The 14,015-nt window shown below is 40.0% G+C and overlaps 1 protein-coding gene across 1 annotated transcript in view; it reads left to right on the plus strand.

Moving 5' to 3' along the window:
* The window catches only part of LOC132892686 (alpha-2-macroglobulin-like), a 110,358-nt gene that overhangs the window by 2,571 nt on the left and 93,772 nt on the right, over nucleotides 1–14,015 (plus strand). The window contains exons 2-5 of the mRNA XM_060930998.1: nucleotides 8,308–8,488; nucleotides 8,738–8,894; nucleotides 10,488–10,540; nucleotides 13,898–13,918. Coding sequence (XP_060786981.1) covers nucleotides 8,308–8,488; nucleotides 8,738–8,894; nucleotides 10,488–10,540; nucleotides 13,898–13,918 — 412 coding nt within the window. The remainder of the gene's footprint in view (nucleotides 1–8,307; nucleotides 8,489–8,737; nucleotides 8,895–10,487; nucleotides 10,541–13,897; nucleotides 13,919–14,015) is intronic.

Here is a 14,015-nt window from a genome sequence, read left to right on the forward strand (position 1 = left end):
CATATTACATATTTCCTTCCACAGTCCAAAGATATGCAGATTAGATCAACTGGCTACTCTAAATGACATGTGAGTGTGAATCACATTCACAAAACCTTTTGCTGCTGTTTCCTTGACTGTTTACATCTGGTTACATTGTTTGCACATTCCTGCCCTTTTTGCTGCTACGTCCGATCATTGCCTTATTTTTGTATTACACTACCTATTTTGCACTACATTTACCTTTATTTTGTACTATACTGTGGCTTTTTTTTGCTTTTATTTTGCACTATATTGCCTTTACTTTATATTATTTATTTCGCCTCTTTATTTATTTGTAATTGGCATTCATGGTGGACAGCAAACTAAGAATTTCATTGTGCAAGTGGACGTGTCCTTACTGTGCATATGACAATAAACACTTTGAACTTGAACTTGAATGGCTGTTTGTCTCTGTGTTAGCCTTGCGATAGATCAGTGACCTGCCCAGGGTATAACCCCCCTCTCACCTCATGATTGGCTCCAGCTTCCTCTGTGACCCTGATGCATAAGAGCTTGAAAAAAAAAAGATAATTATACTAGAAATATGAGAACTTTCCCAAGAAGTCAGTTTATCATGTTTGTAAAAGAAAAGAAGTGCAACTGTAGTGTCTCTCTCTCTCTCTCTCTCTCTCTCTCTCTTTCACCTTGTTGTAAAGGACTGTCTGTCCTACCAGGAGTGGAAAAGAATTTGTTTAGCATTCAACCTGATAAGAACTTCAATCATATTTTCAGTGTTGTATTACATGTAGACATTTCGTCCTTGGTTGGTTCAGCAACAGACTCCACCATTTTTTTTTCTCTATAGTACAACCCCCATTCCAAAAAAGTTGGGACAAAGTACAAATTGTAAATAAAAACGGAATGCAATGATGTGGAAGTTTCAAAATTCCATATTTTATTCAGAATAGAACATAGATGACATATCAAATGTTTAAACTGAGAAAATGTATCATTGAAAGAGAAAAATTAGGTGATTTTAAATTTCATGACAACAACACATCTCAAAAAAGTTGGGACAAGGCCATGTTTCCCACTGTGAGACATCCCCTTTTCTCTTTACAACAGTCTGTAAACGTCTGGGGACTGAGGAGACAAGTTGCTCAAGTTTAGGGATAGGAATGTTAACCCATTCTTGTCTAATGTAGGATTCGAGTCGCTCAACTGTCTTAGGTCTTTTTTGTCGTATCTTCCGTTTTATGATGCGCCAAATGTTTTCTATAGGTGAAAGATCTGGACTGCAGGCTGGCCAGTTCAGTACCCGGACCCTTCTTCTACGCAGCCATGATGCTGTAATTGATGCAGTATGTGGTTTGGCATTGTCATGTTGGAAAATGCAAGGTCTTCCCTGAAAGAGACGTCGTCTGGATGGGAGCATATGTTGCTCTAGAACCTGGATATACCTTTCAGCATTGATGGTGTCTTTCCAGATGTGTAAGCTGCCCATGCCACACGCACTAATGCAACCCCATACCATCAGAGATGCAGGCTTCTGAACTGAACGCCAATAACAACTTGGGTCGTCCTTCTCCTCTTTAGTCCGAATGACACGGCGTCCCTGATTTCCATAAAGAACTTCAAATTTTGATTCGTCTGACCACAGAACAGTTTTCCACTTTGCCACAGTCCATTTTAAATGAGCCTTGGCCCAGAGAAGACGTCTGCGCTTCTGGATCATGTTTAGATACGGCTTCTTCTTTGAACTATAGAGTTTTAGCTGGCATCGGCGGATGGCACGGTGAATTGTGTTCACAGATAATGTTCTCTGGAAATATTCCTGAGCCCATTTTGTGATTTCCAATACAGAAGCATGCCTGTATGTGATGCAGTGCTGTCTAAGGGCCCGAAAATCACGGGCACCCAGTATGGTTTTCTGGCCTTGACCCTTACGCACAGAGATTCTTCCAGATTCTCTGAATCTTTTGATGATATTATGCACTGTAGATGATGATATGTTCAAACTCTTTCCAATGTTACACTGTCGAACTCCTTTCTGATATTGCTCCACTATTTGTCGGCGCAGAATAAGGGGGATTGGTGATCCTCTTCCCATCTTTACTTCTGAGAGCCGCTGCCATTCCAAGATGCTCTTTTTATACCCAGTCATGTTAATGACCTATTGCCAATTGACCTAATGAGTTGCAGTTTGGTCCTCCAGCTGTTCCTTTTTTGTACCTTTAACTTTTCCAGCTTCTTATTGCCCCTGTCCCAACTTTTTTGAGATGTGTTGCTGTCATGAAATTTCAAATGAGCCAATATTTGGCATGAAATTTCAAAATACCTCACTTTCGACATTTGATATGTTGTCTATGTTCTATTGTGAATACAATGTCAGTTTTTGAAATTTGTAAATAATTGCATTCCATTTTTATTTACAATTTGTACTTTGTCCCAACTTTTTTGGAATCGGGGTTGTATATGAGCCGATAGCCTAGTAGTAAAGTAGCCAATCAGAGTGCACGATTGCTCATATCCAGTGTATGTGGATAGAATAATTCAGTATATTCACAGAGTTAGCATTTTTATCGGTCATTGTATCAGGTATATGTATCATCATGGCTTAATCATATTTTAACACGTTCCGATTGCTCTGCTCCATTCTTCAGGTTTTTCCCTGCTGAAATGTTGGTCCTGCTCAAAATCTCATCTCATCTCATCTCATCTCATTATCTCTAGCCGCTTTATCCTTCTACAGGGTCGCAGGCAAGCTGGAGCCTATCCCAGCTGACTACGGGCGAAAGGCGGGGTACACCCTGGACAAGTTGCCAGGTCATCACAGGGCTGCTCAAAATCTAACTATTAATATTGAACAGTATTAATTATTATTATTATTAATGTGGAACAGGTTGAACAGCAAAGAAAATATGAAATTGTTCAGCACAATACACCTTGATCCAGTAATAGTACACAAACATCGCATTATATTTTAGACATTTAACAGATGCTCTTATCCAGAGCAATGTACAACATACCGAGAATAGCCTGGGGAGCAGGTGGGGGTTAGGTACCTTGATCAAGGGCACTTCAGCCATTCCTGCTGGTGCAGGGAATCAAACCAGTGACCTTTTGGTCCTAAAGCTGCTTCTGTAACCATTAAGCAATGGTTTCCCCTCCAAACAGGTCTAAATGATTAGTTTAATAGCTCACAAAAGTTCTAAATGAGTTTATAGAAATGTAAGTGGTGTAATGACATATGAATTATCACCTTACAGTTTTCAATAAGTAATTTATCAATATCAGGTGCAATACAGGGTGAAAATCTTGGGTGGAAATGTGCACACAGTTCATAATCGAATATCTGTACTCTACAGTCACACTCTATACATGGAATATATAGAGAATATTACACGGTGGCGTGAAGATATGAAGTTTATCTTCGAGTGGTGAATGGATATATCATGAGTGAGCAAAGTGAATGAGTGAAAATATTTTCAACATGAGAAGATAAACTTCATATCTTCACGCTACCATGTAATGTTCTTAATATTATATGGACACATCCACAAAAAAAGAAAAAAAATGAAAGTTGATCAAAAAATTAATGCACGTTAATCAACACTGGGAGTGATGCCATCGCAGTGAAATATCGGGTATTATTATACATACAGGACACTTTTTCAATGGAATAAAAATGTGTGTTCTAATCCCATCTAGCGGGTTTCATTCATTTGGTTTAATAACATGCAATATTGTTTGCATATTGCTTATCCTTCATGTATTATGTCACTCTACCCAATGGTAAATGAGTGTTGAATATGGTTTACGATAATGCATGGTTGTCAAGACAACATGACATCACATGTCGAAGATGTAAAACTTCCGCACTAGTGAGTGAGAAACTGTGACAATTTGTAAACAAACATGGCTGCCAGGTTTGCTTCATTAAATACAAAAGATTTTGAGAGAATTTTGAAAGAGAAAAGTTTTGCTGAACACCCAAAAGGAATGTATAATAATAATAATAATAATAATAATAATAATAATGGCTTTTTTCATGGTCTATTCAGCTACTTGTCTTTGACTCATTCAGTATCATGCTAGCTGAATGGAATATATCTGATAGCCCATGAATTTCCCAGTGAAACGCTTGGGTCCATATAATGTAGATATTTATTACAGAAAGCCTTGTGTTTGTGCAATAAATAAATATATTCAGTGCTATTTGATGTATGTAATTAAAACAACATTTTATGTTATCTTTGTTTCCATTTGATGTGAAGCTGCTCGTTCTCTTTATCAAATTTTTATCAAATTATAATTCTCATCATTCTCATTATCTCTAGCCGCTTTATCCTTCTACAGGGTCACAGGCAAGCTGGAGCCTATCCCAGCTGACTATGGGCGAAAGGCGGGGTACACCCTGGACAAGTCGCCAGATCCAAATTATAATTGAATAAACACTAATGATAACTAAATCTAGCCTGATAAGGTGAGGCTTGTGATGCGTAACATGAGCACAAGGCCAGAAGAAGTGATATAAGAGGGTGGTGCTCGCAAAACACTTTTCTCACCACTAAGAAAACTCAACATATTTGGGCGGGGTGAGAGTTAATAAATACCACGAGCGATCTCAGATCATCTTACCTGGTGTGATCGTGTTCGATTCTGTTCCAGGATGGGCCCTTCAGGAGTCATTTGCTCACTTTTATTCCTTTTTCCAAGCATCCTATCACAGGCGCCCTCCAGAGACATGTAAGATCCTTTTCTATTTTCTATCTCTTTTTATTATAGAGAGATTTGTAGTGCAACTTTTTGTTAATACTGTGTGAATGAGATTTCCTCAGGAAAGTTGAATGTTGATGGGATTAAAAAAACCTCGGATATTAGAAATAAATAAATATTTACAAAGCTATCAGTCTTCAGATTCATTCAACAAAGTAATAAACCATGATTCGTTGAAAAGAATTGGCCACCTTTTTGAAAAAAAAAGAAAAAGAAGGAAGAACTCATAAATCAAACTTTCAAGGTTCATAGATCCAGGATTATTTATTTAATTTGAGCAGGTTTAGAGCAGTTTCACTCAAAAGTTCAGTTTACACAATTCTCCCACTTACACCAATAATAACCAGTTCGCCAGGTTTGTTTCTTCAGCAATTTTTTTTGTATTATTATTTTATTAAGTTGATACTTGTCCGGCGGCACGGTGGTGTAGTGGTTAGCGCTGTCGCCTCACAGCAAGAAGGTCCTGGGTTCGAGCCCCGGGGCTGGCGAGGGCCTTTCTGTGTGGAGTTTGCATGTTCTCCCCGTGTCTGCGTGGGTTTCCTCCGGGTGCTCCGGTTTTCCCCACAGTCCAAAGACATGCAGGTTAGGTTAACTGGTGACTCTAAATTGACCATAGGTGTGAATGATTGTCTGTGTCTATGTGTCAGCCCTGTGATGACCTGGCGACTTGTCCAGGGTGTACCCCGCCTTTCGCCCATAGTCAGCTGGGATAGGCTCCAGCTTGCCTGCGACCCTGTAGAAGGATAAAGCGGCTAGAGATAATGAGATGAGATGATATTTGTCCAATGGATAATTGACATAATACCAATCTAGAATAAATTAAACAACACTTAGATTAATTTTTATGATTTATTAATGGCTCTCCTATGATTTCATGTGGACTCTGGAAATGATTGGTGTTAATTAGATGCTTCCTTGGTAGGATGGGTTCTTCAGAGGCGAGCCAGGAGTCCTTCCAAAAATTTGGAGAACACATAATGGAACAGTTGAGCGAGTGAAACAAATGCAGATGGAAAATTTCTTTTTTGCATGGTGGTTGAGGAAATCTCATAAATATTCATGAGAAAAGTGTTACCTGATTGTCTGATGATTGCCTTAATGTTTCACTGTGTTGTGTAGACTTGGGAACCCCAACTCAGAAAACACATACTGTATATGGCAGTAAGTTCAGGGTTACAGTTGAGATTAGGGTTTGGTTCAGGGTCAGGGTTGATACACGTCATGATATTTAATGAGTTTTCTATCAAAACAATGTGCTGAAACAAAAGTCACTCCCTGACAAATCAGGTTGCACTTTGCTTATGAATATTCATGAGTTTTCTCAGCCACCCTGCAAAAACATATTTCGCATGCAGGTGTGCTCCATGGAGAAGGTCCCGAGTGCATAGGACTGTGGGTGCTTTAAGAACACCAAGGATACACACAGGCCTCCTTGAAAATTGTCTGAACAAAGGATCCTAGACATTGATACAGTTGTTCAGCAGGATTAAATGATATGGCATCCTTGAAATGCAGCCAGTTAAGGATCCTTCTTTGACATTGAGAAACCCCGTAAATACAGAGTCAACACTTCAGTCAAAATATGATCTTAGTTGGTTTTAAACTGATGTCAACTTGGTTATCATATCTCGGTATTCAGTTTATTAGCTGCATCTGAAATAATCGAACATTTAAATGCATTAAGTTGGTTTACTTGCTCTGTTATATGAAGTAAAGGTATGTTATATATTTAATAGATATTCTGTTTTTTCATCAAGGCTCTTACTATCCAGTCTCACCCGTATTCTCAGTTTCCACTTATTAGACGCGATCTGAAAGATGCAGCCAATCACTGAATATATCATTTCTATTTGTGGGCAAAAAGATTTGTTCCTTATAATTAAAGCATGAATAGCTGTGCTAACTGTCAGGGATGACTGTGGCTTCAGTGGGAATCAGACTCAGGACACAAAATGCTGTACAGTCCAGAGCAGAAATTAGAGAAACAAACGAGGACCAGAATTTAGTGGAGAATGTGTCAAACAAGTGAGGAAATAGGCATTAATAAAATACAACACAACAACAACAACAATAATAATAATAATAATAATAATAATAATAATAATGTCTTCACTAATAAAAGAAAACTTACAGAATGGGCCATATATATATATATATATATATATATCATCTCATCTCATTATCTCTAGCCGCTTTATCCTTCTACAGGGTCGCAGGCAAGCTGGAGCCTATCCCAGCTGACTACGGGCGAAAGGCGGGGTTCACCCTGGACAAGTCGCCAGGTCATCACAGGGCTGACACATAGACACAGACAACCATTCACACCTACGGTCAATTTAGAGTCACCAGTTAACCTACCCTGCATGTCTTTGGACTGTGGGGGAAACCGGAGCACCCGGAGGAAACCCACGCGGACACGGGGAGAACATGCAAACTCCACACAGAAAGGCCCTCGCCAGCCATGGGGCTCGAACCCAGGACCTTCTTGCTGTGAGGCGACAGCGCTAACCACTACACCACCGTGCCGCCCATATATATATATATATATATATATATATATATATATATATATATATATATATGTGTGTGTGTGTGTGTGAGAGATTGTATGATAAAATCATAATACAGTATGAACTATATTATCAATAACAGGTGTTTAGTATAAATATGCAGGTGATTATAGAAAATTGTGCGCTGATTGGTCAAGAAATTCAGACTATTTCTCGATAATCACCTCAAGCGACTGGGCAAAATGGCGTCCAATCGCTTCATCACCATAAGTGAGGAAGAATTACAAATGATGAAAGAAAATGCTGTTCCTCAAAGCACTAAAGATGCTCTGAAGTTTGGTCTAAAACTATTCAAAGGAAAGGTGGGATTGCGATTTATTTCATTGATTTCAAAACGAAGTATTTGATGTGACTCGGCGTAGATAAGTGACACAAGTCTGCGCCGCACCTTTATTATATTTACATGCCAATTTTGAAGTTTAAAATAAATTATTTTTTTTCAATAATCGCCTGTGTATTTATAGGAAACCAATTTTCCACCTCAAGCTCAGTGAATATCGGGGACTAATAACCTCGACTTTGACTTTATCTCGCTTATTATTCACCAGTATTCACCTCGCTTTTCTGGGAAACATTGTGAATTAAATAACTCTCCAGTTACCCCAGTACAAAGTTGAGAGAGGTGATAACCAATGCTTTAAAGACACATAATTGAGGACCACTGTTGAACTTTTAGGAAAATCAAAGCTTAAAAAAATGCACATACTTTAATTTCTTGTTAAAATAGTTTTATATTGTTTTATTCTGAACCTTACATCATTAAGGTTCCATCATTTTTGTATCTTTTTCATTTATTCCACATTTTCCTGAGCTTGTAAAAGGCTTTTTCTGCTTCACCCTCAGTAATATTGTGCATAATGATCACTGATGGACACAAAGAGAGACTGGTGTAACAGTTCTATTGCTTTATATAAAGAAATGTAAAGAAACCACTGGGATCAGAGCATCACTACAGAGTAAACAAAATGAATTTCTTCCTTTTTTAATCTCTGTTCAGTGTTTACCTGTTGGCTGTGACGTCGCTGCCTGTAGGGGGCACTACAGAGAAGCTATGCATCACCGTCAACCACTGTGAATCCATTTCACTCATGGTGTCCCTGCAGTATAACCACAAGAATGTCACACTTCTACAGAAAACACTTGCAAGAGAGGAGAACTACTTCTGTAGCCCGTTCCAGGTCAGGCTGGTGTCATGGTGTATTGGTTTTCGATGTGAAGCTGAGTGAATATTCACTGCTGTAAATGAAAAAGAAAATGTAAAATAACAGCGACAACAGCAGCAGCACTACTAATACTACTAATAATAATTATTATAAAAATATATATTTATATATTTAATAATTACATTGTTATAATAATAATAATAATAATAATAATAATAATAATAATAATAATAATAATATTATGAGCCATTTTGTTTTCAACAGGTTCCTGTTGTAACCAAGTACACTGTGGCATTTATAAGGATTCAGATTGAAGGGTCCAGAACATTCCTGGAAAACGCGACAAAGATCCTCATCAGACCTCCAGAACAAGTGCTCATCGTTAAGACAGACAAACCCATCTACAAACCAGGACAAACAGGTAACACTCTCGAATCAGTGTCTTCAATCTTATTCTGAAAGGACTGGTGGCTTCAGGCTTTCATTCCAGCCAAATCAGAGGCACATTTGGTGGTTGATTGGAGACCAAGATGAACTGATTAAACAAGTGGACTTCAATAAGGTCTCCACTTTCTACCTAAGGCCTTCTGCTCAGTTGGAGTGAAAGACTGAAGCCACACTGCAGTAATTAAACAAGGAATAAATACATTATTCCATGCTGTTATAGAAAAATAATCAATGACAATGTGACCATAAAACTGATTATTTTCCTATAACAGCACATCCCCACATCTGTTATTCTTCTTAAGGTGATGATACATGGGCCAACATTTTGCGCAATGTTGGCGGCAACGGGCGACCAGGTGAGACACAGGGCAACTAATTAGAGCAATAGCCAATCAGATAAGAGCAACTCACAAAAAAGAAAAAAAAAATCATGAGCTGCCCATCACTTTTAACTTGACGCAAGAGAGCTAACATTATCCCCACATAGCTAGTGATAACTTTCAGGTTACTATGTTAGCAAAACCCACTGCTAGTCAGCTAAATCCCCTTCAATCTAGTGGTGGTTAGCTAACGGCAGTTTATGCTTAGCTGAAAAAAAATCGATGTCTTAATTACAACCTGAGCATAAAAAGAGATGTCTGTTGGTTTTCTAACCATTTGATGAGGTAAATTTGCCACTTTAGGTTTACGCACATAGAACAACTTAACAGCATAAAAAGATATAAGCTGTCTCTCTTTTTCTTCACGTCTTTGAGAAGCCACCATCTTTGTTGAAAATTTCAGAAGCTCTTAGGTGGTCATGTGATTCACCGCTAGCACTCTGAATGGATGATCTTAAAAAGTTGCCCAAAATCGTTCAGATAGAAATGATGTTGTCCCAGTCTCAATGGGAAAGTGTCGAAGCGCAACTGCCCAGCAACACTGCCCAGAAAGTTGCCCTGTCTATCATCACCTTTATATCAGAGCAGTTTGTCCACAATTACAAAGTATTTCTTGAGGAAAGACATGCCATCTATCATCATACTTTTTTTCGGTTATAGATATGTTTAATGTCATGAAACAGCCACCAGAAAAGTTTGTTCTTGTTATCACTTATATTATAGCAGCTAGAAACAGTTTTTCCCTCATCAGATTCTGTTGTTTTTATATTAAATCATGTAAAAAATATGTTTTTTCTTCTTCTTCACTTCTTCTTCTTCTTCTTCCTCTTCTTCTTCTTCTTATTCCTGTAAATGAGTTTTTACTACAGAAATATGAGTATATTAGAATGAGAGCATTAACCTGTATTTGCAGCTGCACTACTGTCAGAACTCAACAGCTCAACCTCTTGCACGTATCACATTCCTAGTTTCCTTTATTCTCCAAATTCTCCAGCCGTTCTATTTTTATGGCCATTTTAGTACTGTATGTGTGAATGTTTTCACCTGATTTATCACGTGTACATCTGCTTTTAGTTGCCAGTTACTCTGTAAATTATTTAAACATGTTCAAAACAAATCAGCATCGAAACATAACATTATAGTTATTAATTTTGCAATGTTATAGATATTATTATTTTTTCCGACAGTGAAGTTTCGCATCGTCTCTCTGGATAGCAGTTTCCTCACCTACAATCAGAAGGTTAGAAAACTTTTTTTCACTTCCTCAGCAAGAAAATACAGCAGCACTTTCTATGATAGCATCCATCAATCATCTCATCTCATTTCATTATCTCTAGCCGCTTTATCCTGTTCTACAGGGTCGCAGGCAAGCTGGAGCCTATCCCAGCTGACTACGGGCGAAAGGCGGGGTACACCCTGGACAAGTCGCCAGGTCATCACAGGGCTGACACATAGACACAGACAACCATTCACACTCACATTCACACCTATGGTCAATTTAGAGTCACCAGTTAACCTAACCTGCATGTCTTTGGACTGTGGGGGAAACCGGAGCACCCGGAGGAAACCCACGCGGACACGGGGAGAACATGCAAACTCCACACAGAAAGGCCCTCGCCGGCCTCGGGGCTCGAACCCGGACCTTCTTGCTGTGAGGCAACAGCGCTAACCACTACACCATCGTGCCGCCCTCCATCAATCATGTGTGTGTGTGTGTGTGTGTGTGTGTGTGTAAAAAGATTAATAAAAAGGATTTTAAAAAAATCAATCTTTTGGTGAAGTCGCTTCATCTCACGCCAGGCTTGTAGTACTTGAGTCCGACTCGTGCCCTAATTTTAAGGACTTGTGACTCGGCTTGGACTTGAGCACTGACTCAGACTTGGACTCGGACTCATGCATTAACTGCATTTGGACTCGTAAACTGGAGACGAGGACTTGGATTTTTTATGTTTTTTGTGACATGCTATAATAATTTGGCATAAGAGATTTATATGAACATTAATTTTTGCACTAATTTCGTGTAAGAGTGTCATACCTGCGCGCCTTGGTGCATGCATCAGATAGACTCTCGGACACACTCCAGACAGCGCACGCACCAAGTGGACTCTTGCACGCTGTAAATGACTCGCACCTGCACAGAATTAAGGCACAATCAGCACGCCGATATAAAAACTGTGAAAACACGCTTACTTTGTGAAGCATTGAGTTGTGTTGCTGACACATTACTGAGCCTTATTTCCTTGTTTGGTTTCCTGATCCCTGATTTCCTGTTTCATGTCTTTGATTGTGCCGAGTCTACGATAGCCTGTTTGTGCCTCACTCGACCTATCACCTGTTTCACCGTTTTACTATTTTGCCTGCCGTTCTGGATTGTTTACCGTCTTCACTTGTATTAATAAACACACCTTCTGCACTGGGCGGCACGGTGGTGTAGTGGTTAGCGCTGTCACCTCACAGCAAGAAAGGTCCGGGTTCGAGCCCCGTGGCCGGCGAGGGCCTTTCTGTGCGGAGTTTGCATGTTCTCCCCGTGTCCACGTGGGTTTCTTCCGGGTGCTCCGGTTTCCCCCACAGTCCAAAGACATGCAGGTTAGGTTAACTGGTGACTCTAAATTGACCGTAGGTGTGAATGGTTGTCTGTGTCTATTGGCCCTTTTCCACTACCCTTTTTCAGCTCGCTTCAGCTCACTTCAGCCCGACACGGCTCGCGTTTCGACTACCAAAGAACAGCACGACTTGGCTCGCTTCAGCCCTGCTTAGCCCCTAAAACTCGCACCGTTTTGGAGTGGGGCTGAAGCGAGCCAAAGCGAGCCGAGTGAGGCTGGGGGCGTGAGCAGACACTCCCCTGTGCACTGATTGGTGAGGAGGAGTGTCCTCACATGCCCACACACGCCCCGCGAGCACGCTGGGATCTGTAAACACCGTAAACCCGGAAGAAGAATAATTACGAATTACGAGAATTTCTGAAGCCTTATGCGCCTCGCCTCATCTATACGCTCTTGCCAGTATCTGTTGGCGTTGTCGGTGACAACAAGCCACAGAACCAAGACCAGCAACACTAACGACTCCATGTCCTCCATGTTTATTGTTTACTATTCGGGTTGTGAGACTACCGCTTAAAAGCTCACTGATGTCACTGTTTGCGCTGCTTAACGACATCACGTGACGTCCACCTGCTTTCGCTAACTCCACCCAATGTGTCCACCCACTTCCAGCCAGCACGGTTCAGCGCGGTTGTAGTCGAAATGCAACTCTAACAGCCCCGCTCAGCTCGACTCAGCACGGCACGGCTCAGCCCGACTCAGCCGCGTTTGTAGTGGAAAAGCGGCATATGTGTCAGCCCTGTGATGGCCTGGCGACTTGTCCAGGGTGTACCCCGCCTTTCACCCGTAGTCAGCTGGGATAGGCTCCAGCTTGCCTGCGACCCTGTAGAACACGATAAAGCAGCTAGAGATAATGAGATGAGACCTTCTGCACTTACATCCATCTCCCAACCATCTCTGACAGAATACTTCACACTCCCTGACAAAGAGAAGCACATTCACCTGTTCATACGTCATGTTCAGGAACAAACTAACGTTAATGGCGTTAAAACAGACACCGTCAAATGGTGCAGTTGGAGCCTTGTTCTCAGACTCGACTTGGATCAATAGTGGACTTGACTTGAAATTTTATTAATAACTTGGACTTGACCAGGACTTGAACACTGGGGACTCGAGACTGGAATTGGACTTGAACTTTAGTGACTCGACTACAACCCTGTCTCACACTGAAAAAAGAAAAAAAATCCAACCTTTAATTGAAATAAATTTATTCAGAGAAAAACAATATGTAAATAAATTAACTCAGCTGACAAAAAAAAAAGAGTTCAATATGTAGTCATTCTTTTCACCAAAAACAGTAAATCAACATTAAGAAATCAGGTGGGGAAAAAAATAAGTACATCCTTCATACTTACACAGCCAGTAAGAGATTAATAATTAATCATCAGGAAGTTTGACTTCCTCTATAAAAGAACGTTTTGCAGTTTGGTGTTCTGGAGCACTCAGGTGTGTGCCGACATCATGCCAAGAAGAAAGATCATCAGCCGTGACCTCAGAGAAGCAATTCTTACTGCTCATCAATCTGGGAAAGGTTATAAGGCCATCTCCAAAGAACTGGAGGTGAAATTCACCATTCAGTGAGAAGGATTGTTTACAATGGACAGCCTTCAACACAGTCGCCAATCTCCCCGGGAGTGGGGTCCCAGGAAATTCACTACAACGACAGACCATTTAATGCTCACAAGTGACCGAAAGGCCTCTGGAAGCACATTACATGTTGATGTTCATGACACCATGTTCAGAAAAAGACCAAACCAGTTTGGATTTCAGGGAAGCAAATGGCCAATGCATTCATCAATGAGCTAATAAGTACAGTATAATGATATTTTATATTAGCGTTTATAAAGTGCTTCCAGAGCATTGTGACCAAATTCGAAGGAATTATAAGCGCATTATGATGATTAATGAATGCAGAATTCATAGAAAGTCATACTAATGTACACTCACTGTATGTTTAATGTGGTTATAAGAGCTCTTCTTTTTCTTTTTTGTTTCAGTTTCCGAAAATAGAAATGGAGGTAATGTCCCATGAGAAAGATTCAACACTTACTATCTGGGCACTTTGTGTATTCGTGACATACTTTGCTTTTAAAATAACATTTAATTTGAAAACTC

This window comes from Neoarius graeffei, chromosome 10 (assembly GCF_027579695.1).
Source record: "Neoarius graeffei isolate fNeoGra1 chromosome 10, fNeoGra1.pri, whole genome shotgun sequence".
Taxonomy (NCBI): domain Eukaryota; kingdom Metazoa; phylum Chordata; class Actinopteri; order Siluriformes; family Ariidae; genus Neoarius; species Neoarius graeffei.